Source organism: Somniosus microcephalus, chromosome 32, assembly GCF_052327205.1.
Source record: "Somniosus microcephalus isolate GS21.2 chromosome 32, FLI_Smic_1.0, whole genome shotgun sequence".
NCBI classification, from domain to species: Eukaryota; Metazoa; Chordata; class Chondrichthyes; order Squaliformes; family Somniosidae; genus Somniosus; species Somniosus microcephalus.
In genome coordinates, this window is record NC_141018.1 from 17397752 (window position 1) to 17423665 (window position 25914).

A 25914-nucleotide genomic window follows, 5' to 3' on the forward strand; every position below is an offset into this window, starting at 1 on the left:
TGACGTTGGGAGCTGACAGCAGACGTGAGGTTACAGCACAAAATGCAGTAGGTCTGACCCTGGAAGGGGTGAGGGATTGTGAGCTGATTAAACCCACGAGTTAATAGGAACTCGAATGAGTATTTTACTGTACACAGAATGATGGGGAGAGGCGGGCATGGGCTCAGAGCATTCCCAGAATGTTTGGGGGGAGGGAGAGAGGATGAAGCAGTTCCAGAAGTATCTGCGATCCACTCACTTACATTGGACTCTCAGCCCAATCTCAATCCCACTAAATATTTTTCGGGTGGACATTGAGTGTAGGTTTGGACGCGAGTGTCTGCGGGCTGTGCCCCTCTTGTGGGAGGGGGTGCAAAGACTTACTGCAATCCCGTGAGGTTTTTTATTTGCCAATTCTGTAGTGCAATAAATTCTCTCATTAGGAAGAATTACAATTATCGCCAAAACCCAGGCCAGCCAGATGCAGCACTATTGATTGCACAAACTAGGGTATTCCCTGGAACTTAGAAGGTTAAGGGGTGATCTGATCGAAGTTTGCAAGATATTAAGGGGAACTGATAGAGTTTCTCTCGATCTACCCTTTCCGCTAGTTGGGGATTCTAGGACTAGGGGGCAGTCTAAAAATTAGAGCCAGCCCTTTCAGGAGTGAAGTTAGGAAACACTTCTACACACAAAGGGTGGTAGAAGTTTGGAACTCTCTACCGCAAATGGCAGTTGATGCTGGGCCAATTTTTAATCTTAAATCGGAGATTGATAGATTTCCGTTAACCAAAGATATGAAGGGATATGGGCCAAAGGCAGGTATATGGAGTTAGGTCACAGATCAGCCATGATCTCATTGAATGGCAGAACAGGCTCGAGGGGCTGCATGGCCTCCTCCTGTTCCCCCAAGACCAGGTTAGTCACATCTGCAAGGTTGTGGCCTATCCGAGAATATCATTCACAGATAGGTCCCAGTGCACAAGATGTGGATCTGAGTATCAATTGATTTTGGTGGTGGGGAATAGGAAAACAATAAATCAATCTTCAGATGTTCGACTGGAATTAACAAACATTAAATACAGCCACCATAAGAGTCTAAATGTCCAATCCAGTGAGGATATTATACTTGATTAGATCCTTTGAAAATGTTGTACTCTTCAGGTGAGACTCTATGATTAACCTCGCTAGTCTGTACAGTACAGGAAACTTTGGTTTATCCGGAGGTTAACTGTCCGGAATGCTCGAGCCACCGGCAACAATCAGGAGCCGTTTGGTTAGGTTTTTTTCTTTTCGTTGCTTTTTTTTCCCCCACCAGTCAGGCTCTGCAAGGTCTCGCTGAAGCTGTTGCTAAGCTACAGAGACGCTTGCAAGGTATGGCCGACTGTTTCGAAGCTGTTAGGGTTTGTTGCCAGATACGGCGCTCAAAATCTCCGTATGTTTCAACATTAGCGCTGGTTTGTCCGGCAGTTTTGATGGGACGGCAACAGCTCGGTCCCGTCGGTGCCGGATAGCACAAAGTTTCCTGTACTACTGACAACCACTGGAGACGGGCTCTGCTCACCCCCAGTTTGTCTGCACCAAATGGTTTCCATTTACTGAATAGGAAACATCCTCTCTTGTCAACTCTACTAGACCAAAATCGCTTGGTTCAGTTCCATTTATTTTCCTGTCCTCCGCCTGCTCACTTTAGACCGAGGTCTCCGTGGCAGCAAACAGAGGTGGTCAACATCAGTAACAACTCCTCCAAAAAAATACCTGTACCACATTATGCGGCCTCCCCAAGTGTTTGGGCAGACTCACTCCCAAGTCCCAGCTCCGAGGTAGCAGGGGTATCCATACCGCAGCCCGTGGGCCACAGGAGGTCGAAGCCCCTGGTAAACTCTCGCTCGAAGCCCAACCCAGTAGGTCCCATTTGCACTTAGATTTCTTATACATGCGTTAGTTCTGTGAATCCCGTGGGCCAGGAGGCTTAGAAAGGGCTGTTGCCTCAATGGCGGACAAATGCTAAAATGGAGCACCAACATTTGCCCATATCAGCGACTCGAGATAGAATCATAGAGTCAGAGTTATACATCACAAAAAGAGGCCCTTCGGCCCATCGTGTCCGCGCCGGCCATCAAGCCCTGTCTGTTCTAATCCCATTTTCCAGCATTTGGTCCGTAGCCTTGTATGCTATGGCATTTCAAGTGCTCATCTAAATGCTTCTTGAATGTTGTGAGGGTTCCTGCCTCTACCACCCTTTCAGGCAGTGAGTTCCAGATTCCAACCACCCTCTGGGTGAAAAAGTTTTTCCTCAAATCCCCTCTAAACCTCCTGCCCCTTACCTTGAAACTATGCCCCCTGGTTATTGACCCCTCTACTAAGGGGAAAAGTTCCTTTCTATCTACCCTATCTATGCCCCTCATAATTTTGTACACCTCAATCAGGTCCCCCCTCAGCCTTCTCTGCTCTAAGGAAAACAACCCCAGTCTGTCCAGTCTCTCTTCATAGCTGAAGCGCTCCAGCCCAGGTAACATCCTGGTGAATCTCCTCTGCACCCTCTCCAATGCAATCACATCCTTCCTAGTGTGGCGACCAGAACTGCACACAGTATTCCAGCTGTGGCCTAACTAGCGTTTTGTACAGCTCCATCATAACCTCCCTGCTCTTATATTCTATGCCTCGGCAAGTATCCCATATGCCTTTTTAACCACCTTATCTACCTGTCCTGCTGCCTTCAGGGATCTATGTACATGCACACCAAGGTCCCTCTGTCCTTCCTAGGGTCCTACCATTCATTGTGTATTCCCTTGCCTTGTTAGTCCTCCCAAAATGCATCACCCCACACTTTTCAGGGTTAAATTCCATTTGCCACTGTTCTGCCCATCTGACCAACCCATCTATATCGTCCTGTAGCCTGAGGCTTCCCCCCTCGCTATTTACCAACTCTACACCAATTTGTGTCATCTGCGAACTTTCTGATCATACCTCCTACATTCATATCTAAATCATTAATGTACACGACAAACAGATGTATGCAAATTAATAAAACAGATTTAAAGAACGAACAAATTTACATTTCTATAGCACCTTTCACGCCCTTGGGATGTCCCAAATTGCTTCACAGCCAATTAATGACTTTTGGAGTGTACTTTATATGGGGCCCCAAGGCTTCATGGTAGATACTCGAGTACAAAAAAATTGGACACTCTTGGCCTAGAGGTTTATGCAGAGTCCCGAGAGTGATCTGAATAAGCGCACACTCTCAGTCTGAGGGTATATACTGGACTGAAGTAATCATTTGTTGCTGCTGCAGGCTTTGCACACTTTAATTCAATTACGCAGACACTTGGATAGTGTCTTAGTGGATGCATTGGTTGTGATCTTCCAAAATTCCCTAGATTCTAGAACGGTCCCAGCGAATTGGAAGGTCGCAAATGTAACACCGCTATTCAAGAAACGAGAGCGGGAGAGAGAAAACAGAGAACTACAGGCCAGTTAGCCTGACATCAGTCGTCAGAAAATGCTGGAATCCATTGTTAAGGAAGTGGTATCCGGGCACTTAGAAAATCATAACATTAGGCAGAGTCAACATGGTTTTATGAAAATAAATTTGTCAAACAGGATTTCCCTAAGAGTTTTTTGAGGATGTAACTAGCAGAGTAGATAAAGGGGAACCAGTGGATGTAGTATATTTGGATTTCCAAAAGGCATTCGATAAGGTGCCACATAAAAGGTTATTACACAAGATTAGGGCTCATGGGTTTGGGGGTAATATAGTAGCATGGATAGAGGATTGGTTAACGGACAGAAAACAGAGAGTAGGGATAAACGGGTCTTTTTCAGGTTGGCAGGCTGTAACTAGTGGGGTGCCACAAGGATCAGTGTTGGGGCCTCAGCTATTTACAATCTATATTAATGACCTAGATGAAGGGACCGAGTGTAATGTATCCAAGTTGGCTGGCAATACAAAGCTAGGTGGGACAGTAAGCTGCGAGGAGAACAGAGTCTGCAAAGGGATACAGATAGACTAAGTGAGTGGGCAGTAAGGTGGCAGATGGAGTATAATGTCGGGAAATGTGAGGTTATTCACTTTGGTAGGAAGAAAAACAGAATATTTTTTAAATGGTGAGTAACTTTCAAATGTTGGGTGTTGAGAGAGATTTGGGTGTCCTCGTGCAAGAAACACAGAAAGCTAGCATGCAGGTACAGCAAGCAATAAGGAAGTCAAATGGCATGTTGGCCTTTATTACAAGAAACTTTGGTTTATCCAGAGGTTGTATGTCCAGAAACCTCAATCTAACGGCAGAAATCAGCAGCCATTTTGGTTAGGTTTTTTTTCTTCTAGCATTTTGTTTAAAAAAAAAGTCAGGCTCTGGAAAGCGTCTCTGTAGCTTAGTAACAGCTTCAGAGACGCTTCCAAGGTACGGGCCTAGCGTTTACAAGCTGTTGCTAAGCAACAGTGTTTGTTGTTAGATACGGAGATGAAAACCTCTGTATACTTCAACATTAGCGCTGGTCTATCTGGAAGTTTTGATAGATCGGCAGCAGCTCGGTCCCGTCGGTGCCGGATATCGAAGTTTCCTGTACAAGGGGGTTGGAGTATAAGAGTAAGGAAGTCTTGCTCCAATTGTACAGGGCCTTGGCGAGACCACACCTGGAGTACTGGGCACAGTTTTGGTCTCCTTATCTAAGGAAGGATATACTTGCCTTGGAGGCGGTGCAACGAAGGTTCACTAGATTGATTCCTGGGATGAGAGGGCTGTCCTATGAGGAGAGATTGTGTAGAATGGGCCGATACTCTCTGGAGTTTAGAAGAATGAGAGGTGATCTCATTGAAACATACAAGATTCTGAGGGGGATTGACAGGGTAGATGCCGAGAGGTTGTTTCCCCTGGCTGGAGTGTCTAGAGCTAGGGGGTATAGTCTCAGGATAAGGGGTCAGCCATTTAAGACCAAGATGAGGAGGAATTTCTTCAGAGGGTTGTGAATCTTTGGAATTCTCTGCCCCAGAGGGCTGTGAATGCTGCGTCTTTGAGTATATTCAAGGCTGAGACCGATAGATTTTTGGACTCCAGGGGAATCAAGGGATATAGAGATCGGGCGGGAAAGTGGAGTTGAGGTCGATGATCAGCCATGATCTTATTGAATGGCGGAGCAGGCTTGAGGGACTGTATGGCCAACTCCTGCTCCTATTTCTTATGTTCTTATGACATTAATTCATTGTGTAGAGTGCTTGGAGTTGTTATCACTTTTGAGGTGCAGTGACCTAGGTATGAGATGAATGGCCTATTAATCAGTTGCTGCCCAGGACACTGCAAGATCTCCCTGCTCTGTTCTCCCGACAGACTAAACTCTGCTGCCCATATCCTAACTCGCACCAAGTCCCGTTCACCCATCACCCCTGTGCTTGCTGCCCTACATTGGCTCCCAGTCCAGCAACGCCTTGATTTTAAAATTCCATGGCCTCACCCCTCCCTATCTCTATAACCGTCTCCAGCCCGACAACCCTCCGAGATCCCTGCGCTGCTCCAATTCTGGCCTCTTGCGAATCCCTGATTTCCTTCGCTCTACCATTGGCGGCCATGCCTTTAGCTGCCTAGGCCCCAAGCTCTGGAATTCCCTCCCTAAACCTCTCCACCTTTCTACCTCTCCCTCCTTTAAGACACTCCTTAAAACCTACCACTTCATCCAAGCTTTTGCTCACCTGTCCTAATGTGGCTGGGTGTCAGATTTTTGTTTGATAACCCTCCTGTGAAGTGCCTTGGCACGTTTTACTACGTGAAAGGCGCTATATAAATGTTTGTTGTTGCTGCTCTTCAAAAAGTGCCACTGATGTGTAATGTACACGGGAAGCACCGCAAAGGCAGAAGAAACCTTGTTTAATTGTCTCGCCTGAAAGTATTTTCAACAGTGCAGCAGTCCCTCAACATTGGACTGTCAACCTAGATTAAAGAACTTTAAGTTGTGTCGTGGGACTCGAACCCACAACACTCTGACCCAAAGGCAAGAGAAGTAACGGCCGAGCCACGGCGACAGATGCGACAAGAGGTGCAGCTTCCTTGGAATCTCGCACGGCTGAATTCCACTGGTACAAGGTAGGGGTGAGGAGTCTTCAGCACACGAACACTGCTGGGACGCAGATTGCAGTGTGGACGGTGGAAACCAACCCGCCTCTCTCGGCAGTGTTAGCCAATGTGCGTCCGTCACCAACTGCACCCAGGACTACCCTGGGAAGTAAGGAGTTAATGACACTTCATTATGTGGTTTTGCGGCCCCGATGGGATTTACGTAACTGTCAATAGAGTTTGTACTGGACTGTGAGAGAGTCAGAAAATGGGTTAATTTAAGCATTTCACAGGAAACTCTTTTATCCGGCACCGACGAGACCGGCGTGGTGCCGGTTTATCCAAAAAAAAGTCCGGATTACAGAGAGGTATAGTTAAAAAGTACGAGAGCCCCGTACACAGCAACAGAACCAGGCTTCCCTGTTGCTTAGCAACAGGTGCAGGAACCCCGGCCACAAGATCCAGGCGTCCCTGTTGTTTAGCAACAGGTGCAGGAACCCCAGTTACACAGATCCAGGAACGGCCACTAATATGAAGTAAAACTTAGCTGAACCTACTCCTGAATTTTGCCGGTTAACAGAGATTTCCGGTTATTTAGGCGCCGGTAAATCGAGAGTTTCCTGATAATCCCAAAACCTGAATGTAAATTCCTATTCACTTTCCAAAGTGTATGTGCTAGAAGGGAGGGAGAATTCATCTGATACTGCTAAGTACAGACTGGATTATTATATATGGTGCAGGATTTAGCATTCGACCAGCTCCTGGAGATGGGATGAAGCTTCCTGTGATGCTGCCCCTCCAGTAATACTCCCTTTTTTAGACAGTTTTGACTCTGCTAGGCATTTAAAACATAATTCAGATGGACGCCCAAAAAATTAGAAGTATGGAGTGGAAATAAGACAGCAAACAGTGAGCCAGATAAGACAGGCCAGGACAGGACCCAGAGTCAACGGGATCACTCACGGGCAGTGAGCACACGTTCCTCCAAGGAATTGGAACAAGCCGATTGCTTCAACCCAGTGGTTCCCAGCGCAGACACAACCAAACCAGGGGCTCAAATACATCAATGTACTCCTCCCATTAGCACTGTGGAATCAAAACATACCATTGCTGCAAATATATAATGGAGGCTCTGGGAATTAGCATAAAAGAACATTGAAAGGAGAGCTGGAGTTACCCAACAGGCACAGGACAACAGCCACACTGAAAAGTTCCAAAGCTACATTTAGAAATATCAGGAACAGGAGGAGGCCAATCAGCCCCTCGAGCCCGATCCGCCATTCAATGAGATCGTGGCTGATCAGCGATTCAACTCCATTGACCCGCCATTGCTCCACATCCCTTGATACCCTTACCCAACAAAAATCCACCCATCTCAGTCTTGAAAGCTGACTGTCGCCCAGCATCCAAAGCCTTTTGGGGCGGTGGGGGGGGGGGGGGGGTGTGGAGGAGAGGGGGGAAGAGTTCCAGATTTCTACCACCCTTAGTGTGAAAAAGTGCTTCCCGATTTCCCTCCTAAACAGCCTAGCTCTAATTTTAAGATTATGCCTCCTTATTCTAGATTCCCCCACCAGAGGAAATAGTTTCTCTGTATCGACCCTATCGAATCCTTTTTACATTTTAAACATCTCGATCAGATCATCCCTCAAACTCCTATACTCAAGATTATTAATTGAATCAGTGATTTCAAATGGCAGAAGAGTCTCATCAGAAACACAGCAAGAGACCAATCGAGAAACATTCTCTGTCAGATAGTTTGAAAGGGCGTCATCATCAACATCCTATTGAGAACAGGGTGTTGATGGAATTGGTGATGTTACTATTGGGCCTGATTGAATCCGATGACACCAATATTGACGTTTGCTCTTTAGGAGAGCTTCAGCTTAGCCTGTAAAGGGGCAAATCTGTAATCGGACAACTCGGGGGTCACAGCTTCATGCCAGCCTCACCAGTGACATCAAAGCATTTCTACACGCTCCTCCTTCCCCCATGTCCGTACCATGCGACTGGTGCTGTTCCTGTTATCTTCATCATCGCCAGCTTCCTCCATCTGTGGGAGAGACACAGAGAGACAGTGTGAGACAGTGACAGACAGAGTGAGACGGAGAGGGGGAGGGAGGAAGGCAGTGAGACGGAGAGGGGGAGGGAGGAAGGCAGTGAGACGGAGAGGGGGAGGGAGGAAGGCAGGCAGTGAGACGGAGAGGGGGAGGGAGGGAGGCAGTGAGACGGAGAGGGGGGAGGGAGGGAGGCAGGCAGTGAGACGGAGAGGGGGAGGGAGGAAGGCAGTGAGACGGAGAGGGGGAGGGAGGAAGGCAGGCAGTGAGACGGAGAGGGGGAGGGAGGGAGGCAGTGAGACGGAGAGGGGGAGGGAGGGAGGCAGTGAGACGGAGAGGGGGGAGGGAGGGAGGCAGGCAGTGAGACGGAGAGGGGGAGGGAGGGAGGCAGTGAGACGGAGAGGGGGGAGGGAGGGAGGCAGGCAGTGAGACGGAGAGGGGGAGGGAGGGAGGCAGGCAGTGAGACGGAGAGGGGGAGGGAGGGAGGAAGGCAGTGAGACGGAGAGGGGGAGGGAGGGAGGCAGTGAGACGGAGAGGGGGAGGGAGGGAGGCAGTGAGACGGAGAGGGGGAGGGAGGGAGGCAGTGAGACGGAGAGGGGGAGGGAGGAAAGCAGTGAGACGGAGAGGGGGAGGGAGGAAGGCAGTGAGACGGAGAGGGGGAGGGAGGAAGGAAGGCAGTGAGACGGAGAGGGGGAGGGAGGGAGGAAGGCAGTGAGACGGAGAGGGGGAGGGAGGGAGGAAGGCAGTGAGACGGAGAGGGGGAGGGAGGGAGGAAGGCAGTGAGACGGAGAGGGGGAGGGAGGAAGGCAGTGAGACGGAGAGGGGGAGGGAGGAAGGCAGTGAGACGGAGAGGGGGAGGGAGGGAGGCAGTGAGACGGAGAGGGGGAGGGAGGAAAGCAGTGAGACGGAGAGGGGGAGGGAGGAAAGCAAGCAGGCAGTGAGACGGAGAGGGGGAGGGAGGAAGGCAGTGAGACGGAGAGGGGGAGGGAGGAAGGCAGGCAGTGAGACGGAGAGGGGGAGGGAGGAAGGCAGTGAGACGGAGAGGGGGAGGGAGGAAGGCAGTGAGACGGAGAGGGGGAGGGAGGAAGGCAGGCAGTGAGACGGAGAGGGGGAGGGAGGAAGGCAGTGAGACGGAGAGGGGGAGGGAGGAAAGCAGGCAGTGAGACGGAGAGGGGGAGGGAGGAAAGCAGGCAGTGAGACGGAGAGGGGGAGGGAGGAAGGCAGTGAGACGGAGAGGGGGAGGGAGGAAGGCAGTGTGACGGAGAGGGGGAGGGAGGAAGGCAGGGAGACGGAGAGGGGGAGGGAGGAAGGCAGGGAGACGGAGAGGGGGAGGGAGGAAGGCAGGGAGACGGAGAGGGGGAGGGAGGAAGGCAGGGAGACGGAGAGGGGGAGGGAGGAAGGCAGGGAGACGGAGAGGGGGAGGGAGGGAGGAAGGCAGGGAGACGGAGAGGGGGAGGGAGGGAGGGAGGGAGGGCAGGGAGAGGGGGAGGGAGGGAGGGAGGGCAGGCGGAGAGGGGGAGGAGTGAGGGAGGCAGGGAGACGGGGAGGGGGAGGGGAAGGGAGGAAGGCAGTGAGACGGAGAGGGGGAGGGAGGGAGGGAGGGAGGCGGAGAGGGGAAGGGAGGGAGGGAGGGAGACGGAGAGGGGGAGGGAGGGAGAGGGAGACACAAGAACATAAGAAATAGGAGCAGTAGTAGGCCATTTGGCCCCTTGAGCCTGCTCCGCCATTCAAGAAGATCATGGCTGATCCTCCATCTCAATACCACATTCCCGCCCTCTCCCTATATCCCTTGATTCCCTTAATATTCAAAAATCTATCGATCTCTGTCTTCAATATACCCAATGACTGAGCCTCCACAGCTCTCTGGGGTAGAGAATTCCAAAGATTCACCACCCTCTGAGTGAAGAAATTTCTCCTCATCTCAGTCCAAAATGGCTGACCCCTTATTCTGAGACTGTGACCCTGTGTTCTAGACTCCCCAGCCAGGGGAAACAGACAGAGTGGGAGGGAGGGACAGACATTGATTATTGAACATATGACTTATTTTACACAATCTCCCGAGGAACTTGCAGACGTGTTAAGCAGCAATCGGCACCACGTGGTTATCTAGTAAAAGCATTTAGGATCACAAAAGATTAGGCTTTCTTTCTGTTGGTGATAAGATAGCGCTCACACCTAGAAACCACTTCATAAAAGCCCCATCACCAAGGGGTGGCTCAATGGGGTGCAAAAAAAGCATTTCATTTTAACAAGGAATATCAGACATGCAATCAAAGCAAAAACAAGAGTTTCTCTGGACTCCGCCTCAGTGAATGCAGAGTCCATCTGGCCTGCTGACTGGAGAGGACGATCTCAGTAACACAGCCCTCTGCAGCCTGTGTGTGAATTGCTTTCCACGAGGCTAAAGGTTCCTCCGCGCACTCTGACCGTGTGATCAGACAAATCCTGGGGCTGTTCAGACCATTATTCCACCTCCCCCCGCCCCTTGCTCTCTCTTACCTCCTTCCTCCACCTCAGCTCACACAGAACGCGCTCGAAACATTCGTGCATGTAGTTAAACTGTGAAAGGAAAAGGAAACAGTCACGCAAACAGGACATCCCAAAGCACTCGACGGGCAATGAATTACTTTCTAAAAGTGCAGTCGGGGTTTATGTAGGTAAAACGTGGCAATGTAAACAGGGATGGGTCCCCGTGCCGTGTCCTCACACACTGGTCCAATGGGGCGACGAGGGGTAGGAGGGACAGTGGGTGTGGCTACCACATCCCAGGCCATGCCCGGGCCGTCCCTGGTAGCTGCTGGAGGTGCACCACAATCAGCAGAAATGACTCTGGCACCTCAGCGCCCCAACAGTTCAGCACCTGGACTGCACGCCCCAGGTCTCCCACTTGACTCCCTGCCTTTACTGAGCAAACCAGCGGCATTGCATCAGCCAGTGTTCCTGCAGGAATGTGGAGCACGTCACCGAGTCAGGCAAAACAACAGCAGATACTATTCAATAGTAACCTGCAGAAGGGAATTGAATATATACTTCAAACGGAGAAATTTGCAGGGCTATGGGGAAAGAGTAGGGAAGTGGGACAAATTCGATAGCACTTTCAAAGAGCCGGCACAGGCACGATGGGCCGAATAGCCTCCTTCTGTGCTGTATGATTCTAAAGAAAGAACTTGCATTTATATAGTGTCTTTTATAGCACTTTACAGCCAATAAAGCAATGTGATAATGACCAGATAATCTGTTTTCGTGATGTTGGATGAGGGATAAATATTGTCCAGGAAACCGTGGAGAACTCCCCTGCTCTTCTTTGGAGTAGTGGCCACGGGATCTTTTACGTCCACCTGAGAGCAGACGGAGCCTCGGTTTAATGTCTCATCCGAAAGACGGCACCTCTGACAGTGCAACGCTCCCTCAGTGTCAGCCAGGATTTTGTGCTCAAGTCTCTGGAGTGGGGCTTGAACCACGACCTTCTGACTCAGAGGCGGCAATGCTACCCACTGAGCCACGGCTGACCTATGTTCCCTCTAAGATGAGCGAGTATATGGATCTGTAAGCTCCCACGCACTTAAATTCTCAGGCCGTGCACTGGACAGCTGGAGCGGGGTGGGGGGGCCCAATACTGAACTAGTGGGGAAAAGTCATAGTGCTGAAAGAATGGCCCGGGAACCTCAGAGAGCCGATCCGAATTGGAACGGCGTTTGGCAAGAGCTCTGGGACCCGGCGAGCGTTGTCTCGGACGACCACTGACCAATGGCAACCGTAGGACCCACAATTCTCTGCGCCCCAGCAACCGCTCGATCAACCGCGCTGATTTTCCCGCTGAGAGTGTGCATGCTCCCCAGGGTGGCGGCGAATTCAAGAGACATAGTCGGACTCGGTGGAACCGGGAGGCACTGGAGCTGCAATTAAAATGGTGCTGGGCCGGGTGGCTCGGATTCAGGGCCTGAGACGCGCACTCGGTGACTGGTTGCCAAGGCCTACGCTGGTCCCCCACTCAGCTTCCAGGACCCACTCCGCGCAGAAAGGCAGTCTCCGGCCACACTTTGGATCAGCACACCGCGGGGGCCTGACCAATAACAGCAACATAAGTCACCAGTTCTTTGGGTATGCAAGTTGTGCGCTGAATTATTTTGATGAAAGCTCTTTTTTCAGCTTATCAAAGTGAGTCTGAAGATTGTATTCAGGTTCCTGATCAGGGTCTGACTGTCACACTCGTGTTACAGCATTGCCTTTCCACATCTGGGAGCTGGGCTTAAATCCATTGCGGAGAGATGAAAGGAAAATGCCTAGTCTTCTGTTTCCAAAGGCCAGGGCAGTGTCACTGAATCACATAACTTTACATGAGTTATGGAATCATTCTGAAGGCTGGAATTTCAGGAAAGTAAACAGTTTATACAATGAAGCGAGCTTAGAAGTAATGATAGAGATTCGGGATATTGGACTCTCATGCAATGAAACACTGAAAGAGGTTTAACTTTGACTCCATGTAGTTTCCAAAGAACCCAAGTCCTCAGATAGAAGGCCGCTCAGTGAAATGAAGGCAGGGAAGTGAAGAGTTAAAATTTTATTCTTATATTTGGAATATATTATTAGATTAATATTTTTTTTGAAATATATTTTATCACGATCGCTGGACAGTGTGTGTCTTGGTGAACCTCTTCAGGTAAAACTCTTTTTTTAATGTTTCAATTCATGCAGTGTAATGCTGGCAAAGGTGAGCTGTGGATGTGTAACCCAAGAAGATGGTCCTGCACTGAAATGTGAACGGATGTCTGATTAAAGCTGAACAATACCAAGGCGGAGGGGGAGGGAAGCACCTTTTAACCTTAAATTAGGCCGCAGTTCTACAAAGCGCTTTTGCTCCCATGGAAAGTGGTTTTGGGAGCACTTCAATGAAAGTGTGTTGGTATAACCTAAGAGGGTACTAAAGGCGTGAGGCACGAGTCCCGTACGGGTTTAGAATTGCACTGAGCGCACGTTAACTCCAGCTTTAGTTTCTCACCTCCTTCCAGCAAATGTTGGAAACAAAGGTATTGCTAATGTCTGGTGGAATAAGAAAACGTAACAGAACAAGTCATTTGATTCATCAGATGTTTTCCTCCCACCAACAATATCCAGTCCATTTGTTTTTGGGATGGCTTGTTAAATCTGCTCCTTATTAATAAGGGACAGCCAGCATAGATTTGTTAAAGACAAATCCAGTCTGATTGCGGTAGCCTCGGATGTGAGAGACTTTGCCCAGAATGTATATTGAAGTGAAGTTCCTGTCCTCCAAACCGCTAGACATTGACATAATGGCCATCTTTGGTTTAACGGCTAATCAACTTTTAACCTGATGTTTTCTGTTACAAAGGAACAGGAGACCTGCACAATCTCGGATAGTTAACGTGGCCTTGCTAATAGTTGCTAATGTGTTGAGATTCAGTGCCTCTATTGCTATGGCCCAATCCAATCTGCCATTAACACCTCACAGGTGATGAGTCCCCACCTGTCTGTTACGTCCTCCGCCATTGTCCTGACCTAATCTCCACTATTAGCATATCCCAATGACCCGGAGAGGTTATGATTAACTTTGATGGGGCACCTGACAATGCAAATTCTGACATGAGACACATGTAATACAGTTTTTGTAAGAGTTGTGACCAGTTAAGATATTAAATAAAGCCACTAATGACATTTATAAACCAAAAAAAAATGGACTTCATGATTCTTAAGAGTTGGTCTGATTGTCTCATGATTTGAGATGGTGGGGTGGCAATATATATACACACACAACTTTTTTTTAATCCGGCACCGACGGGGTGCTGGTTCATCAAAAATTCCGGATAACCGAAAGCTATAGTAAAAGATACAGAGCTGAGAGCTCCATATAAAGCAACAAACCCTGTTGCTTAGCAACAGGTTCAGAACAATGGCCACAAGTTCCAAGCATCTCTGTAGCTTAGCAACAGCTGCAGCCACACCCTTGCACAGCAACAGATCGAGGAAGGCAGAAGTAAAACTTACCTGAACCTACTCCTGAATTTTGCCGGTTAACCGAGATTTCCGGTTATTTAGGTGCCGGTGAATCGAAAGTTTCCTGTATATGCTTTTAATTGGTTGCTGTTGTAAAAAGCTGTTGCAAAATTTGAACCCTCTCATTTAGAGGGAACATTGCGGCCGACACCACTCGAACTGCCCAGCGATGAAACGGCTCAACATGTCGCCAATGGTAACGGTGCTGGTCTGCCCCAGGAGCAGGAAGCACCGAGGAGAGTCTAGAAACACACGACGCATCAGTTACTCACGTAAGGAGTGAAGATTTTCACCCAGCGGGGTTTCTTTTCGCCACGGATGTACTCGAAGCAGAACGCCATTCCCTCTTCGTCTGTGTCCCACTGGTGCATCTCCTCCCACTCAAACATGATCACCTGGTTCTTTTTTTTTAAAAAAACAAAACTTCAGCACTTTTTCCACACAAAAAACCCAACTTGAGACAGGATGAACGGATTCCACTCGGGAAGGACTCGAACCATCCCTTTTATAACCCAAAAACCTGCCAATTGCCAGCAGTAGAACTCCGGAATTCTCTCCCCAAAAAGGTTGCGGATGATGGGACAATTGTAGCTTTCAAGATTGACAGATTTTTTTTGTTGGGTAAGTGTATCGGGGGATCTGGAGCAAAGGCAGGTAAATGCGGTTGAGGTGCAGATCAGCCATGATCTAAATTGAACGGGGCAACTCCTGTTCCTCATGTTCCTATGTTCTTAGAAGTGACAGAGGTCTAGGAGAAAGTGTCCCAGCCATCAGTGCGGTTGGTGCATGTACTGACTGAGAATGCGGTTTTTTTGTTTAATTTTGGGAGCCCGTGACACTGCAACCCAAAGCAAGGAGTCAACGCCTTCAGGAGTGCAGAGAGAAAACTGGCGGGGCAGGAGGGCAGATAAACCCAAGAGATTGCATTCTGTGCCAATGCCACGTCTTTACCACATATTACAACTGCGTGCACCAAACACTGAGGGGGCAGGGGGAGGGGGGGGGGGGGAAAAAAGAGAGTTTCTCCCGCAACTCAGTCGGAAGATCAGCGGCTGCTGGGAGATACGCCAACGGTCTGGAGTGACGCTTCTTCCCCGTGAAGCTCGAGTCTGCCACTCACCACCTCCAACAGTGAACCCGAGACCAAGAAATCTTTTAACTTAAACCAAGATTTAATGGAGTTCTTCAAAATTATATGGGGTTTCGATAGAGTAAATAAGGAGAAATTATTTCCATTGGCACAAAGCTCAGTAACCAGAGGACACAGATTTAAAGTAACTGACAAATGAATGGGGGAGATGAGGAAATTTCTTTTTTTTTTTTTAAAAACGCAGCGAGTTATAATGATCTGCAACGCACTGCCTGAAAGGGTGGTGGCAACAGATTCAATAGTAACTTTCAAAAGGCAATTGTATAAATACTTGAAATAGCAAATTTGCAGGGCTATGGGGAAAGAGTAGGGGAGTGGGACTAATTGGAGAGCTCTTTCAAAGAGCCAGCAGAGGCACAATGATCTGAATGGCCTCCTTCTGTGCTGCATCATTCTTTGAACTTGCATGGGGTCACGTCCTGACACCCTGCTCACTGTAGGGAGATTTTATGCTGCAATCGGGAAAAGCAGGATGCTACATTAAGACATCGAGAGACACCAAAGAACCAGCCCACGGGGTCCCAGCTGATCACACATACCTCCAACTGTCCGTCCTCTGTGCAAGCGTGCAGTTTAAAGTGCTGAATGCTAATGGCTGCCATCACGTGGCCCTTTCTCCGAGAGTCACACCGACAGTGTGGGAATACTATCTGATTGTAGCCTTCACAAGTCCGGATCATGTTCAGGTACTGCAATGATAGACAGGCATTTAGTGTCAGACTGAAACAAATAGCCCGCGACCGAACTAGAGAACCCCCCTCCCCCAGCAGAACTAACCACTGTTAAATTCTGCACTCTGTCAAGACTTGCATTTTCTATAGCGCATTTCATGATCCCATGACCTCCCAAAGTGCTTCACAGCCAATTATGTACTTTTAAAGTGTAGTCACTGTTGTAATGTAGGAAATGAGGCAGCCCATGTTTCCTACATTACAACAGTGACTACACTTCAAAAGCACTTAATGGCTGTAAAGCACTTTGGGGTGTCCTGAGGTAGCAAAATGCAAGTTCCTTCCCTTTTAAAAACCCATCTATGTGACCAATTCTTCAGTCACCTTCCCCTAACTCTTCCACTGCATCATGTCCACTTTCATCTGTGAAACCCATTGGCATGTGTTGTCTCTTTAGGACGCTACAATAATTCACGTGGTCGCTATCGTTGAAAGAATTGGTTATATTCTCAACTTTCGGAAGGCGAGGTTAAATATCAGAATCGAGTATTCTTGCACAATTTCTGGTAAATAGGATTCTCAGAACAACTGTAACCGGCAGCTTCTGATGCAAACTTCCCCATTCTGTGGACACACAAACATCGAACAATTGGGAAAAATCCTACCATGACTTTCTTGTGCTGCTCGGACAGTTTCTGAAGCTGGTACGACTTATCACCGACTCGAATCCGCCCTTTCTTCACATCCTCCACGGCCTGGAATGACAAGAACACAGCTGGGTGACTTGGGGCAGCGATAGACAGACCAGCGGTTACCAGTACAAAAAAAGGATATTACCAACTAACATTTCGGAAACTCTGCACTGCTGTGCCATCACTCCAGCCCCACAGATCTGAGATCTCTGCGCTCCTCTAATTCTGGCCTATGAGCAGCCCCGATTTTAATCGCTCCACCGCCGGCGACTGTGCCTTCAGCTGCCGAGGCCATAAGCTCTGGAAATCCCTTCCCCCTCTTCTCCGCCTCTCCCCCCCTTCTCCCGCCTCTCTGCCCCCCCTTCCCCCGCCTCACCCCCCGACCCCCCCCCCCCCCCCTTGCCTCTCCCCCTCCCCCCCCGGCCTCTCCCCCCCACCCCCAGCCTCTCCCCCCCCTTCTCCCGCCTCTCTGCCCCCCCTTCTCCCGCCTCTCCCCCCCCTTGCCTCTCTCTCCCCCCCGCCTTCTCCCACCTCTCCCCCCCTTCTCCCGCCTCTCCCCCCCTTCTCCCGCCTCTCTTCCCCCCCCTTCTCCCGCCTCTCTCCACCCCCCTTCTCCCGCCTCTCCCCCCACCCCTTCTCCCGCCCTTCTCCCGCCCCTCTCCCCCCCTTCTCCCGCCCCTCTCTCCCGCCTCTCCCGCCCTCTCTCCCGCCTCTCCCCCTCCTTCTCCCGCCCCTCTCTCCCGCCCCTCTCCCCCCCTTCTCCCGCCCCTCTCCCGCCTCTCCCCCCCTTCTCCCGCCCCTCTCCCGCCTCTCCCCCCCTTCTCCCGCCCCTCTCCCCCCGCCCCCCTCCCCCCTTCTCCCGCCCTCTCCCCCCCTTCTCCCGCCCCTCCCCCCTTCTCCCGCCCCTCTCCCCCCCTTCTCCCGCCTCTCTCCCCCCTTCTCCCGCCTCTCCCCCCTCCCCCCCCCCTTCTCCCGCCTCTCCCCCCCCCTTCTCCCGCCCTCTCCCCCGCCTCTCTCTCCCCCCTTCTCCCGCCCCTCTCCCCCCCCTTCTCCCGCCCCTCTCCCCCCCCCCTTCTCCCGCCCCTCTCTCCCGCCCCTCTCCCCCCCTTCTCCCGCCCCTCTCCCCCCCTTCTCCCGCCTCTCCCCCCCTTCTCCCGCCTCTCTCCCCCCCCTTCTCCCGCCTCTCTCCCGCCTCTCCCCCCCCCCCTTCTCCCGCCCTCTCCCCCCTTCTCCCGCCTCTCCCCCCCCCCTTCTCCCGCCTCTCCCCCCCCCTTCTCCCGCCTCTCCCCCCCCCTCTCCCCCCTTCTCCCGCCTCTCCCCCCCCCTTCTCCCGCCTCTCTCCCCCCCCTTCTCCCGCCTCTCTTCCCCCCTTCTCCCGCCTCTCCCCCCCCTTCCCCCTTCTCCCGCCTCTCCCCCCCCTTCTCCCGCCTCTCTCCCCCCCCCTTCTCCCGCCTCTCCCCCCCCCTTCTCCCGCCTCTCCCCCCCCTTTCTCCCGCTCTCTCCCGCCTCTCTCCCCCCCTTCTCCCGCCTCTCTCCCCCCCTTCTCCACCTCTCTCCCCCCCTTCTCCCACCTCTCTCCCCCCTTCTCCCGCCTCTCCCCCCTTCTCCCGCCTCTCTCCCCCCCTTCTCCCGCCTCTCTCCCCCCCCTTCTCCGCCTCTCACCCCCTTCTCCCGCCTCTCTCCCCCCCCTTCTCCCGCCTCTCTCCCCCCCTTCTCCCGCCTCTCCCCCCTTCTCCCGCCTCTCCCCCCCCCTTCTCCCGCCTCTCCCCCCCCCTTCTCCCGCCCCTCTCACCCCCTTCTCCCGCCTCTCTCCCCCCCCCTTCTCCCGCCCCTCTCCCCCCGCCTTCTCCCGCCCCTCTCTCCCCCCCCTTCTCCCGCCCCTCTCTCCCCCCCCTTCTCCCGCCCCTCTCCCCCTTCTCCCCCCCTCTCCCCCCCCCTTCTCCTGCCCCTCTCCCCCCCCCCTTCTCCCGCCTCTCTCCCCCCCTTCTCCCGCCTCTCTCCCCCCCCTTCTCCCACCTCTCCCCCCCTTCTCCCGCCTCTCCCCCCCCTTCTCCCGCCTCTCTCCCCCCCCCCCCGCCTCTCTCTCCCTTCTCCCCCCCTTCTCCCCCCCCTTCTCCCGCCTCTCTCCCCCCCCTTCTCCCGCCTCTCTCTCCCCTCCTTCTCCCGCCTCTCCCCCCCTTCTCCCGCCTCTCCCCCCCCTTCTCCCGCCTCTCTCCCCCCCCTTCTCCCGCCTCTCCCCCCCCCTTCTCCCGCCTCTCTCCCCCTTCTCCCGCCTCTCCCCCCCCCCCTTCTCCCGCCTCTCCCCCCCCTTCTCCCGCCTCTCTCCCCCCCCCTTCTCCCGCCTCTCTCCCCCCCCTTCTCCCGCCTCTCCCCCCCCTTCTCCCGCCTCTCCCCCCTTCTCCCGCCTCTCCCCCCCCCCTTCTCCCGCCTCTCTCCCCCCTTCTCCCGCCTCTCCCCCCCCTTCTCCCGCCTCTCCCCGCCTCTCTCCCGCCTCTCCCCCCCCCTTCTCCCGCCTCTCCCCCCCCTTCTCCCGCCTCTCTCCCCCCTTCTCCCGCCCCTCTCCCCCCTTCTCCCGCCTCTCCCCCCCTTCTCCCGCCTCTCTCCCCCCCTTCTCCCGCCTCTCTCCCCCCCCTTCTCCCGCCTCTCTCCCCCCCCCTTCTCCCGCCTCTCTCCCCCCCTTCTCCCGCCTCTCTCCCCCCCCTTCTCCCGCCTCTCCCCTCCCTCTCCCGCCTCTCTCTCTCCCTTCTCCCCCCCTTCTCCCGCCTCTCCCCCCCCTTCTCCCGCCTCTCCCCCCCTTCTCCCGCCTCTCTCCCCCTCCTTCTCCCGCCTCTCTCCCCTCCTTCTCCCGCCTCTCTCCCCTCCTTCTCCCGCCTCTCTCCCCCCCCTTCTCCCGCCTCTCTCCCCCCCTTCTCCGCCTCTCTCCCCCTTCTCCCGCCTCTCCCCCCCCTTCTCCCGCCTCTCCCCCCCTTCTCCCGCCTCTCCCCCCCCTTCTCCCGCCTCTCCCCCCTTCTCCCGCCCCTCTCCCCCCCCCTTCTCCCGCCTCTCCCCCCCTTCTCCCGCCTCTCTCCCCCCCTTCTCCCGCCTCTCCCCTTCTCCCGCCTCTCTCCCCCCTCTCCCCTTCTCCCGCCTCTCCCCCCCCTTCTCCCGCCTCTCCCCCCCTCTCCCCCGCCTCTCCCCCCTCTCCCCCCCTTCTCCCGCCTCTCTCCCCCCCCCTTCTCCCGCCTCTCTCCCCCCCCTTCTCCCGCCTCTCTTCCCCCTTCTCCCGCCTCTCTCCCCCCCTTCCCCCTTCTCCCGCCTCTCTCCCCCCCCCTTCTCCCGCCTCTCTCCCCCCCTTCTCCCGCCTCTCTCCCCCCCTTCTCCCGCCTCTCTCCCCCCCCTTCTCCCGCCTCTCCCCCCCTTCTCCCGCCTCTCTCCCCCCTTCTCCCGCCTCTCCCCCCCCCTTCTCCCGCCTCTCCCCCCCCCTTCTCCCGCCTCTCTCCCCCCCTTCTCCCGCCTCTCTCCCCGCCTCTCTCTCCCGCCTCTCTCCCCGCCTCTCTCTCCCGCCTCTCCCCCCCTTCCCCCTTCTCCCGCCTCTCTCCCCCCCCTTCTCCCGCCTCTCCCCCCCCTTCTCCCGCCTCTCTCCCCCCTTCTCCCGCCTCTCCCCCCCTTCTCCCGCCTCTCTCCCCCCCCTTCTCCCGCCTCTCTCCCCCCCCTTCTCCCGCCTCTCCCCCCCCTTCTCCCGCTTCTCTCCCCCCCTTCTCCCGCCTCTCCCCCCCCCTTCTCCCGCCTCTCCCCCCGCCTTCTCCCGCCCCTCTCCCCCCGCCCCTCTCCCCCCCTTCTCCCGCCCCTCTCCCCCCCTTCTCCCGCCTCTCTCCCCCCCCGCCTTCTCCCGCCCCTCTCCCCCCGCCTTCTCCCGCCCCTCTCCCCCCGCCTTCTCCCGCCCCTCTCCCCCCGCCTTCTCCCCCCCTTCTCCCGCCCCTCTCCCCCCGCCTTCTCCCGCCCCTCTCTCCCCCCCCTTCTCCCGCCCCTCTCCCCCGCCTCTATCCCCCCTCTCCCCCCCCCTTCTCCCGCCTCTCTCACCCCCCTTCTCCCCCCCTTCTCCCGCCTCTCTCCACCCCCCTTCTCCTGCCCCTCTCCCCCCCCTTCTCCCGCCCCTTCTCCCGCCCCTCTCCCCCCCCTTCTCCCGCCCCTCTCCCCCCCCTTCTCCCGCCTCTCTCCCCCCCCCCTTCTCCCGCCTCTCCCCCCGCCTTCTCCCGCCCCTCTCCCCCCGCCTTCTCCCGCCCCTCTCCCCCCCTTCTCCCGCCCCTCTCTCCCCCCCTTCTCCCGCCCCTCTCTCCCCCCCTTCTCCCGCCCCTCTCCCCCCCTTCTCCCGCCCCTCTCCCCCGCCTCTCTCCCCCCTCTCCCCCCCTTCTCCCGCCTCTCTCCACCCCCCTTCTCCTGCCCCTCTCTATCCCCCCTCTCCCCCCCCTTCTCCCGCCTCTCTCCACCCCCCTTCTCCCCCCCTTCTCCCGCCTCTCTCCACCCCCCTTCTCCTGCCCCTCTCCCCCCCCCTTCTCCCGCCTCTCCCCCCGCCTTCTCCCGCCCCTCTCCCCCCGCCTTCTCCCGCCCCTCTCCCCCCCCTTCTCCCGCCCCTCTCCCCCCCCTTCTCCCGCCCCTCTCCCCCCCCCTTCTCCCGCCCCTCTCCCCCCCTCTCCCCCCCTTCTCCCGCCCCTCTCCCCCGCCTCTCTCCCCCCCGCCTCTCTCCCCCCTCTCCCCCCCTTCTCCCGCCTCTCTCCACCCCCTTCTCCTGCCCCTCTCTCCACCCCCCTTCTCCTGCCCCTCTCTATCCCCCCCTCTCCCCCCCCTTCTCCCGCCTCTCTCCACCCCCCTTCTCCCCCCCTTCTCCCGCCTCTCTCCACCCCCCTTCTCCTGCCCCTCTCCCCCCCCCCTTCTCCCGCCCCTCTCCCCCCCCCTTCTCCCGCCTCTCTCCCCCCCTTCTCCCGCCTCTCTCCCCCCCTTCTCCCGCCTCTCCCCCCCTTCTCCCGCCTCTCTCTCCCCCCTCTCCCCCCCGCCTCTCTCTCCCCCCTCTCCCCCCCTTCTCCCGCCCCTCTCCCCCCCTTCTCCCGCCCCTCTCTCCCCCCCTTCTCCCGCCCCTCCCCCCCCTCTCTCCCCCCCTTCTCCCGCCCCTCTCCCCCCCTTCTCCCCCCCCTTCTCCCGCCTCTCTCCCCCCCTTCTCCCGCCTCTCTCCCCCCCTTCTCCCGCCTCTCTCCCCCCCTTCTCCCGCCTCTCTCTCCCCCCTCTCCCCCCCTTCTCCCGCCTCTCTCCCCCCCCTTCTCCTGCCCCTCTCTATCCCCCCCTTCTCCCGCCTCTCTCTCCCCCCTCCCCCCCTTCTCCCGCCCCTCTCTATCCCCCCCTTCTCCGCCCCTCTCTATCCCCCCCTTCTCCCGCCCCTCTCTATCCCCCCCTTCTCCCGCCCCTCTCTATCCCCCCCTTCTCCCGCCCCTCTCTATCCCCCCCTTCTCCCGCCTCTCTCTCTCCCCCCTCTCTCCCCCCCTTCTCCCGCCCCTCTCTATCCCCCCCTTCTCCCGCCCCTCTCTATCCCCCCTTCTCCCGCCTCTCTCTCTCCCCCCTCTCTCCCCCCCTTCTCCCGCCTCTCTCTCTCCCCCCTCTCTCCCCCCCTTCTCCCGCCCCTCTCTATCCCCCCCTTCTCCCGCCCCTCTCTATCCCCCCCTTCTCCCGCCCCTCTCTATCCCCCCCTTCTCCCGCCCCTCTCTATCCCCCCTTCTCCCGCCCCTCTCTCTCCCCCCTCTCCCCCCCCCCTTCTCCCGCCTCTCTCCCCGCCCCCCCCTTCTCCCGCCTCTCCTTAAAACCTACATCTTTGACCAAAATTTGGGTCATCCTCCCCAATATTTCATGTGGCTCTGCGCCAAATTGTGTTTGACACCACTCCTGTGAAGCGCCTTGGGATGTTTTACTATGTTAAAGGCGCTGTCTAAATAGAAGTTGCTGTTGTAGTTGGGTGTTGGAATCTTGTCACTCCAATCCAGCAACACTTAATCCTCTTTCCAGGACACTGCACAGTAGATAAACCACTTCAGCTAGCGAGGGAGCGGCTGGGCTAACTCTTCACTGAATCACGATCGAGAGAAGGAACTTGTCGTACATAGAAACGTACGAGTCAGAAGGTCGTGGGTTCAAGCCCCACTCCTGGACTTTCGTGCATAATCTAGGCCGACACTCCAGTGCCGTGCTGAGGGAGTGCTGCACTGTCAGAGGTGCCGTCTTTTGGATGTGACGCTAAACCGAGACCCCCATCTGCCCTCTCATGTGGACGTAAAAGATCCAACGGTGCGTTTTGAAGGGGAGCAGGGGAGCTTTGTCGGGCTTGTTCTGTTTTGGTCTGTGGTAGCCTATTGCTGCTAATGATACATCAGTGAATTAACAGTAGTCACACAAGGTGAGCCATCCTTCTGCACTGGATACGGTAATGTAGTGGTTCTGGACAAGTAACCCAGAAGTTCAAATCCCACCACAGCGAGCTGAAATCGAATTCAATAAACCTGGTAATGTGTGGCTGGCACCAGAAACACAACTGAACAAATGACCTTCAGATAAGGGAACCTGCCAGCCCTACCTAGCCTGACCTCCGCGTGACTCCAGCCCCACACTACGTGCTTGATTCAATACCCTCAGGGCAACGAGCGCCAATAACTGCTGTTCTACCTACATCCCATGAACAAATCTAGCACTGTGGCTAATTTACTGCAGCCCTGTTCCAAGACATTTTCCTTGAGCTCCCTGTTATTTCTGCAGTTTGTGCCCTACATATTTCGCAAGGTGATTAATGCCATGAAACTATTCCTTGTTTCAGTTCTTTATAACTGAAACTCTCGTTGTCTTACACTGTCCAAATTAAACAGAGACACAACAGAATTGGTCTTTTTGGGTAAGTCTGTGGGTGCCACAGCTAATGGATGTGTTCCTGCTTCCAGGGCACACAGATAGCGAGGGGGGTGGGGGTTAGTCCTGGTCTGCAGAGTTCTGATCCAAGGGCCTATGTGAAACAATGACCTTCCTCTCTCCCACACGCTGACTGACCTGCGTATTTACAGCATTTCCTATTTTTATTACCAATTTGCACACAGTGACAAATGGGATCATTTAGCTTCTACCAGAATGTCCCAGTTAACAGACTGCAGCTGTACTGAGCAAGGTGAAGCGAAGAGCATTGAAGCAACAACTCTGTACTTGTTCAGAGCGAGTGCGTACACACACACACACACAATATATATACACATATATAGACACCCACACTAATGCAAAATCTAAAACATGGAGAAGGTGGCAGCAGGTTTGTCGGAATGTGTCTTCACCTCGAGTCAGTGGTCCAAGTTGGGTTCTAGAGGGAGGAGGGGGGAAGTAATGTAACAAGCAGGTGAGAGATGCTGCCCAAACAGTCCCCTACATACCCCTCCAAGTGAGTAGTTATAGAGCAAAGAGCAGGGTCAGGTAAGCTAGCTGCCGACTCGGGCACTGTAAGGACTCTGCCACAGGGAATTGAAAGTGGGTTAAAATACATTACAATTACAGAAACGAAGCAGAATCTTTACTAAAATCGGAGTGGTGACTCCAGTTAAGAATTTGATTATTTCCCAAACACAGTGGACCACTGCATTCCAACATTGAGGCACTTGCACATGTATAAAAGGAGACATTCCCAAACATACAAAACATAACTGAGGGCCACACATCCTCGAAAGTACTCTGTGCTGCAAGTCATTTATATAAAATTAAACACACGCACACTCCCAAACTGCAGAGTGAGCTGCACATGTACCTGATGGAAGAAGTAAGTTACTGCGAGATCATTGTCATTCAGAAGTTCTTCTTGGGCCATGGTGAAGAGCCACTTCCTGATGACCAGACAGGTCCCGGCTGCTGCGGACGTGTAGTTCTGTACGTACAGTTTGTGTGGAAACTCATTGGGGACCAGCTTCCGCTCTGCAAATGCACAAATTACTTTCCGCATCACTGAAGTACAACCAATGCCGCAAGCTGACCATCAAATCTAGAGCAAAAAAAGGCTGGAGAACTTTCCCGACTGGTGGACAACAATGAGGCATCTCCGGCAAAGAATCACTGCCGTTGAGGTCATAACCATTGTACAGTGCAGGAGCGAGTGTCCTCATCGGACAAATGCTGACTCATTGCATCCTTATGTTAAAATCCCTCCATGGCCTCGCCCCTCCCTATCGCTAAGCTCCTCCAGCCCTACAACCCTCAGAGAACTCTGCGTTCCTCCAATTTTGGCCTCTTGTGCATCCCCCGCTTCCCTTCGCCCCACCACTGCTGTGCCTTCAGCTGTCTACACACCAAGCTCTGGAATTCCCTCCCTAAACCTTTCCGCTTCTACCTCTACATCTCTCTCCTCCCTTAAGACGCTCCTTAAAACCTACCTCTTTGACCAAGCTTTTGGTCACCTGTCCTAATATCTCCTTACGTAGCTCAAGATCAAATAGAAAGTCCTGGTGGGTGAGATCTATAGAGAACAAGGTCAGTGAGATTAGGGCAATACTAAGTCAAATGAGAACATAATTTGTGAATCATGCCCAATTTTTAATCAATGGAAAAGCTTCCATGAAGAATAAGAATAGTAAGATATCTCAATTAATTGTCAACTGATGCTATGGAAGATCAATGGATTCTTATGGGAGATGGAGAAGGGAGACTTCATCCAAGCTCTTTAAATGATAAAAGGAGCTTGCGGGTTGGCTGTGGGGATATTCGATACGATGAATACGAACATACAAAATCAACGGGCAGGAACAGACCAGCTGGTCCATCAAGCTTGCCCCACACATCATGATGGCTGGATTATCGTGACGAGACACTTCCCCAACCCCCTCCGTCCGCCAGAAATGGAAGGAGGAGACACTATTAGAACCTAAAAGAAATCATTAACCAAACATAACTTAAGAACTTCTGTTTGCAATCTGGCATAGTGAACGCAAAATTGGTTGAAGCATTCGAAAAACAAGGTGGGCAGCTTCCTGATTTAACAGGGAGTAGAAGGCACCCAGGCCTGGTACTGGTCCTGTCCATGAACCTGATGGCATTAATGGCCTCCACATTTAGCTCCTATCCGTCTCTCTCCACCAGCCCCCCCACCCCCCTTACACCAAACCTTAATCCTGCGACACAACATGCTCAGAGCTGGCCAATCATTGTGTAAGCCGGGCACACTGCTCCTCTCCAACACAGGAATCGCCATCTCACTCCAGATCAAATTTTAACAGTGCAATTCAGAAGATAGACTTGGGTGCATTTCAAGGATATTCTGTTAGAGAT

At 54.0% G+C, this 25914-nt stretch overlaps 1 protein-coding gene across 2 annotated transcripts in view; it reads right to left on the reverse strand.

The window, feature by feature from the left end:
• The window catches only part of LOC147097306 (sorting nexin-27-like), a 138986-nt gene that overhangs the window by 3688 nt on the left and 109384 nt on the right, over nt 1-25914 (reverse strand). The window contains exons 7-12 of one of the 2 annotated variants that reach the window (XM_085972163.1): nt 24404-24567; nt 16582-16671; nt 15785-15934; nt 14368-14496; nt 10583-10642; nt 8029-8079 (exon numbers count right to left, since the gene is read on the reverse strand). In XM_085972163.1, coding sequence (XP_085828289.1) covers nt 8029-8079; nt 10583-10642; nt 14368-14496; nt 15785-15934; nt 16582-16671; nt 24404-24567 — 644 coding nt within the window. Of the gene's footprint in view, nt 1-7978; nt 8080-10582; nt 10643-14367; nt 14497-15784; nt 15935-16581; nt 16672-24403; nt 24568-25914 lie in introns of both variants that reach the window. The other variant, XM_085972164.1, reaches the window with a different exon arrangement.